The sequence below is a fragment of the Emys orbicularis genome, chromosome 10 (assembly GCF_028017835.1).
Source record: "Emys orbicularis isolate rEmyOrb1 chromosome 10, rEmyOrb1.hap1, whole genome shotgun sequence".
NCBI classification, from domain to species: domain Eukaryota; kingdom Metazoa; phylum Chordata; order Testudines; family Emydidae; genus Emys; species Emys orbicularis.
The window spans coordinates 59770000-59777471 of record NC_088692.1 but is presented as its reverse complement, the minus strand read 5'-3'; the positions used below and the strand labels follow the sequence as shown (position 1 = coordinate 59777471).

General features: G+C 35.2%; 1 protein-coding gene across 1 annotated transcript; it reads right to left on the bottom strand.

Annotated features, from left to right (window-relative positions):
* Positions 1 to 939: 939 nt before the first annotated feature.
* On the bottom strand, positions 940 to 7248 carry MCEE (methylmalonyl-CoA epimerase). The gene is made up of 2 exons (XM_065412453.1): positions 6919 to 7248; positions 940 to 1826 (listed from the first exon to the last, which is right to left on the bottom strand). Exons 1-2 carry the CDS (start codon positions 7207 to 7209, stop codon positions 1674 to 1676), a joined length of 444 nt encoding a protein of 147 aa, XP_065268525.1. The 5' UTR covers positions 7210 to 7248; the 3' UTR covers positions 940 to 1673.
* Positions 7249 to 7472: the final 224 nt, after the last annotated feature.

Here is a 7472-nt window from a genome sequence, read left to right as displayed (position 1 = left end):
TGGTTCTCAGGTAGGAATAGAGCTGTGAGTACAAAGTTAACACCTTTAATGTATAAAAATTGATTTCTTGCATTATTAAGGTTCTGGCTTCAGAAGAACACCATACAAGCTTTCTGCATCTTCAAAGTCCTGATTAAATCTGACTCAGGTCACCATAATATATCTGTTTTTATTGCAGCAAACAGGAAATAAAGCACAAATTATTTAACTTCCATAATAATTGGGCACTATTGTGGATTAAAACTGGATTAAAAAAAAAACAACTGTTCCTAAAAGAATGAAACACTTCCTTTATATGTTTTATCCTATAAAATACAGAACAATCTGATTCTTTATAAATCCTTTAAAGATCTTTATTATTTATTTAACATTTAAAGATGTGGCCTTCATATATGCAATTTCTATTTCTGCTGTAGATGCCCACTCCCCCCCCCCCCCCCAAAAAAAATGTAAAAGAAGAGATTGGGCCAACTGGTGTTTATGTTACTCATATGATTAGCTTCATTAAAGTGAAGAGGAGCCTTCTTGAGAATAAAGTGAACAGGATTTGGCCACTTATAAACTATGGTCCCAATCTAGCAAACACTCAAACATGAGTAGTCTCACTGACTTCAGTGGAACTACTCACAGATGTAAAGTTAGTATTTGCAGCATCAGGACCTAGATGGCTTTATTTATCTCTTGGTAAAATAAAAATTCATACAAATTTTAATAAGATAGCACTTAAAACTGTTTTTGTATAGGAAAACAAAATATTTTAAATATTAGTCACTAGCCTTTTTTTTTTTTTTGTATGTCCCAGATATTTTCCTAAGAGTCAGGTTTCAGTGCAGGCACTTGAGATCAATTAGGAAGAAAACAGAATAAATCAGTATGGGCTAAATTTAAAAACCAGAGATATACATGCTGACAAAACTAAAACAAAATAAGCATTTGTTAATCACAGTATATTTAAAATAAACCAATTATTCCCCTATCAATCTTGATTTTTTTTTTCATATACATGTAATACATAAAGCTACAAAATGGTGATTTAGACACAACAGTTTTCTTGGCAGCAATTGTTATGATAGAGAACAGTTGCTTAGCGATCGCAGACATCCATACAATAACACAAGGATCCTATAATTGAATGAACCAATCAATGTGAAGCTTAGATAATGCTTATAATGGTGGAGACAGAAAATAAAATGTTCTCTTGTAGACTTCTTTCTTACAGGAATATCTGAGCCATCTTCTTATCATCTAGAAGTGGGTAATATAGAGCAAAATTATGTGGGGTAACCTAGAAATCTATATATAAAAATTATGCTGCAAACTGTGATAACAAAAAATAAATGACTATATCTTGTATATGTACCTCAGCTCATGTTACTGTTTGAATTCATAGTCTAACGGAATCCAAACACATTTAAATGTATTATTTTTGAAGGTCTGAACAACAAAACAAAAGTCATAGCCCCAAATGACTAGGAGGGTTAACAGTGCTTTAGCTTCCTCCTGTATGTAGTGTTATTTCCCCACATTTCACAACTTAAGAGCTGTAATGTGTTTAATCAACAAGAAAGAATCAAGTACAATGACTTTTACACAGTACAAGGCATAATACAAATTCCAACACCATCTCATTAGTTTTGCAATTAGTTCATAGTTTCATCTTTTAGGATTACAGCTCAGGCTTGTTCAAGTTCTACAAGGACTCCATCACAATCTTTAGGGTGGAGAAAAATCACTGGTTTGCCATGCGCCCCTATTTTGGGCTCTTCGCTCAATATTCGGATCTTCTTTTCCTTCAGTTCTGTCATAGCTGCTTTTATATCATCAACCTTATAAAAATAAACATGTATACAATGTGGAACATTAAAGTATATGATTCACAGATTTTACATTAGGAACAATAGTGTAGTGCCATAATAAAGATAAAGCACTACATAATTCTAAAAACCAAAAATGCTACAGAAATATGCAGTTACCTGGAGATTTTATCAATAAATGTAACATGTAAAGAAGATTTTGTACTATATTTAATAGTTATGTTTGTTAAGAGATTCACCCCTATAATACATCAACCTTTTAGTTACTTTATAATGCAAAATTCATTAATAATCAAAATCAATAGCTATAAACTCCACATTGTTCCTAAATAGTAGATTGTATAGCTTTAGAATATCATTAAGCAAGGAATGTTTTCCTGTCTAATTGAAGACAGAATCCTGACTCATTAAATCCTGGGGTTATGTACCATTCACTTAGGTTCATCTTGATCTTACCAGAGTTAGGTTTGGTATAAACTGGTCTCCTCAGAGACACCTTGAACTACCAAGAATACTAGAGGGTAATACACACTGGACTATGGTCCATTTTCCTATTGGGCAATTGTACTTCATAGTAAAAGTAGCATCACACATATAATTTCAGGGCAACCTAATAACAGTATTTAACATGGACTAGTCCTTAAGTTGTGCCAAATGGTTGTTACTTTGGATGTGCTAATATAAAGTGAGACTTTGATTCACCCAGATCTCGAATGCATGCTTGTTGGAAGAACAAAATTAACATTTAGTTTAGCACAACTACCAGTTAATAAAGTCCTGGCACTAGAATAAAAGGAGCGCTGTTTTTCAAGACTGAAGTGCCTGGACATAGCTAAATGGGTAAGCTTAAAAGACGTAATTGTGAAAACATAAACTTTACATAATTGAATTCTACTTCCTCTGCATTTGCACTAAGTCCTAATCCTTTTCAACTGAGATTTGTTTTTAAAAATCCTGAAGTTGCCAGTTTGCTTTTAAAAAAATGTAATTAAGGATTCTCTAAAATTAGCAAGTGTAATACCTTCTGTGATGGGTACTAACCCCTTGAGGTTCATCCCGAGTAGAGAAATCATCATAGCTGCCTGCACTTCCTGCAGAGATAGCTAGCTAAACCAGCCAGAAGGAGAAATGTGGCTGGGCTCAGCTGGAGTGAATTACTGCATCCCAAGGGATAATAATGAGAGTGACTTGTGAGAGTCTCTGGGTGCATCTCCATTAGGAAAATATCTGCTTAGTGACTCTGTGTATCAAGAACAGGTTCCTCTCCTGTTCCACCAGGTGTCCAATATGCTTTCTGTAACTGGTGTTAAAGTGTTCTGACCATTCTTTGCCAGTAGCAAATTATTTTCAACCCCACTACAATGGGTCATTTTTCTAGGCTAGACTAGAGCTGCTCATTGTCATTTGGCCTTACATAGGAACCATGCCATCCTAATGGAAGCCCTAGAGCTATAGGAAGCCTTTATTGATGCTCTTATCTGAACTCTTTTGAATTTATTTAGAGAAATTTTAGCACTCAGAATCTCTTGCAAAATTCTAGCTGCCAAGAGCCCCTTCTCATCCATTTAATTTAAACTCTGACCCCTGGATTTTGTGGATCTTGGCTCACTTGACCTGTTACATCTGAAAATATACATTTCTTTTTAACATAGTCATCTCTTGCTGGGAAATGTAAAAATACTGAGTGCCACATTTCTTGTATTTTTCAGATTTAACAGTATGCCATCCTTTGACAGTCATCTTTGGTAACTTCTGCACCATGAAAGGTCACAGATCTCTTGCTGAACAGAGCTCTACACGGAATAACATCAGTGTTGCTAACAGAATGCTTCTTGAAGTATCTTTGAAACAAACAAACAACACTCCAGCTCCTAAAAGATTTAAGTAGATATAGTCATTTTAAAGATTCCTAGTTTGTTCCTCTCTTTGTATCTGTAATTAAGTAGTGTTGCTATTTCTATTACTTAGCAGTTTGGGGTTTTTTTAAACAGCCCTTACCACATATTATTCCTGTCTTCCCCACCCCCACTTCCTGAGTTCTGCTGTAGTCTTTTACATTCTTCTAACAGCACTGCAAAACAATTCTGCTTAACAGCAATCTGAGTAGATTGAATTAGTCTTTTATTTTAATTTCTTGAACTGCAAATAGATATAGTAGTTACACGAAATATAAAACATTCTGATCTACTGAATTTCTCTGATTTATTATCCACTCTATATATATATGTGTGTGTGTGTGTGTGCGCTTAAATTTGATTTCAAGGGGACTAGTCACAGTAGTAAAATTAAGCCTACACCTAAAACATTGCAGCAACACAGCTGTGCCGCTGTTGCACTTCTGTGAAAACACTACTTATGTCCATGGAAGAGCTTCTCCTGTCAGCATGGGTACTCCACCTCCCCGAGAGGTAGTAGCCAGGTCGACAGGAGAATTCACACCCCTGAGTGATGTAGTTATACTGACCACATTTCCTAGTGTAGGCCAAGCGTTAGTGTTTACAGGATAAGGGCTTAAAAATGTTCCCCTCCCTCCTCCTCATTGTTTGCGAAATGGAAGGGAGGATAGGCATCCCTCCCTGACACACAGCCATAGGCAGAAATTTACTCCTGTGGGGAAAAGTCTACACTTCTTGAAAAGGAACTGTATTTTTCTAGAAATGGTAGATCATAATTTAATACAGCAAAAATGCATCTTATTCAAAAGGACAATCAATTAAAGAACTGGAAAAGAGAACTAATAAAAGCATGCTTTTTGTCCCATTTCCCCCCACAATCATGAATGATATAGTGTATCATCGCTTGTATTAACATTCAATATGCTTAAACAGCATTCTGCATAATCACACACTGCCATACATGGGCAAATCATTGCCCCCCTCCCTCCACCTTTTGTCTTGTTGGTTCTGTTTTTTTTCTGTGTAAATCATTAATTAAAAGGATTTATTTAAAGTAACTTATTACTGCAGAAATAGACTAATATGATTTAATACTTTACCAAGGCTCTAAACTATTGAGCCATGCGAATAGAACAAATTCAGTCCAGGAACTCTGTGCTAGCCTGAATCACAAACAGAATCTGTAATTGTCAATATAAAACATTCAGCCTTGGAAGGAGTTAAAGCAGGGGACTGGTAGCCAAGACTCTTGTGTTCCATTCCCTCCTCTACCACTGACTTACTATCTAGCCTAGAACAACTAGTTTAAACTCACTATGATTCATTTAATGCCTTTATAAATGGGAATACCTTTTTTATTTTTGTGAAATGTTTTGAGTTCCTTCTGTGAAAGACCGATATAAGTGCAACTATTAATGAGCAAGATTTCCCCCTAGCCTGTCAACTCAATGCTGCCCTATAGTCCTTCTACTATTCCAACAGATAGTCGAATGTGGGAGTTTGTTTTCCCTGTCTCATAAACAGCCAATTGTAGCCTTTTTTCTATACATGACAAGCTTCCAATTCATATGTAAGAACATCTGAATTAATTAAGGCTTTTTGTTTTAATCTTCACTTGCATCTGTTCTACAGTCAATGACAAATTTCCATAGCAACTGAAAATTGGGGAGTTTCCATCCAAACACTCAATACTATTTTTGAATGTTACTTGTTAATACCAATCCACTACCTTCAAGATTATTTTCTTGTTCAGTGGAGAATATATCCTAAAGTTTTAATATTAAATAATAAATATTCAGGGCAATTATATTATTTCAGTTGTGATAAAGAAAATAGGAAATTAATACACAACGTATCAATTTACAGACTTTAGCACAGATAAAAGACTCTAAAAGCATGAAGGTGTCTTTCAGTTTCAGGTAAAATAGTTATCACAATATTAGGTATTAATGGAGTTAACTGTCTGCATAAAGTCTAAAGCTGAGGATTCCTATAATCCCAGGCCAAAAAAAAAAAAAAAAGAGTTAGGATGGATTTAAGTAATTGATATTTACATCCTTATGAGAAAGATTTAATCTAACAGCTTGAGAGTTGTCCTATCCAATTTTTATAATTTTGTATTACACTTATGAATTTTCATACATTTTCAATAATAATAATGTGAGCTGCTGGGTTTGTGATACCAACTGCTCTACATGTCATTTGAGCAATGTTATATGGTGACTGGCCTGTCTATACTGACAGTCTCTACTTTGAAAATATGGAGGCTTAATTTAGGGGAAAAACTTGGATATGTTATGCATGTGAAGAATTTTCTGTTTTTCTTTGTAAGTATGTAATTTACTATACTTATAGTTTATGGACACAATCTGGCAATCAATTTAACTTTATTCATGTGAGTAGTCCTATTAAGTTCAACAGGACTACTCGAATGATTAAAGATACGCATGTGTGTTTATGAGATGGGGCCCTATAAAGTATATGAGGACCATATACAATATGCAACACAACTAAGTGTATATTGTGATGACTTTTAACTTTGATTCTATTCTGAAAAGTAATTGTAAAAAAACAACCACCACCTTGCTCAGTAGTTCTACTCCCTGTGAATATCCAGATTCATCTCTGATTACCTGAAAAAAGATTTTACTACTCTCATCTCTGAGAACCAAACACAGCTCTGTGTGTTTTCCCGGGATTCTTTTCTGACTTGCATATTGAATTTTCAACTAAATATCAAATGCAGGAACTCTGGTAAAACCGCACTGTCTTCAAATTATGCCCTAATTTACACTTGTGCACCCCATTATAAGTGATCTATAAAAACTGACACACACAGGTTTTTCCAGTGCATGTATTTTGAACATCCTGAAATTGCCACCTGTCTAGTGACCTTTGCAGGACATTGCTACATTCCATGAGTTTGTAATGTCCGGGCTGAAAGAAATGGGGACAAATGCCAAATTCAGTTTGGGCAGATTAAAAAGAAAATAAAGCTGCTTGTATAATGACAATGTGAAATTGGCCTGAATTTCATACAGCAACTTCACTTTTTATTTGCTGGTCTTCAGTAGAATTTCCTAAATGATAATGACTCAGCATAACCAATGTGGGTTTTTATTCAGGTTGACTCGATTAGAAAGTATGAAGCTCTTTAACAATATACAGATTTTTTTAAAAATATAATAGAAAGTATGCGTGTATAATACCTCAATGCAGATATGATGCATTCCTCCAGCCTTGTTTTTTTGCAGAAAGCCTGCAATTGGACTTTTTTCTCCCAGAGGGTGCAGCAGTTCTAGCTTTGTGTTTCCCAGCTCCACAAAAACAGTGTAGACGCCATGTTCAGGAAGAGGAACTGTCTCACTCACCTGGGCTCCTAAAACACTCTTGTAAAAAGACTGGGCCTTCTCCAAATTAGGTACCGCAATTGCTACATGATTGAGTCGCCCCAGTTTCCACAAAGAGCATGGAACTTTTTGAGTCAAGGAGCGTGACATTGATAAAGTCCGTACTGCGGGTGCTGTAGTTTGCAATCTGGTAAGAAGCCCTGTAAAATTGAATGACATCGTCATAATCCTTTTGAAAAAAAAAATTAATGCACATCCTTTCCCCTTTTAATGAAACCCAAATAACTGCTGTGTCCTTACATTTATGAATTATGTTTCACCACTATGCTAAAGACAGAGATAATAAGATAGCAGGGAAGCATTTCCTCTTCTACTGCTATCAGTTCAATAGCTTTTTTTGTTCTGAAACTTAA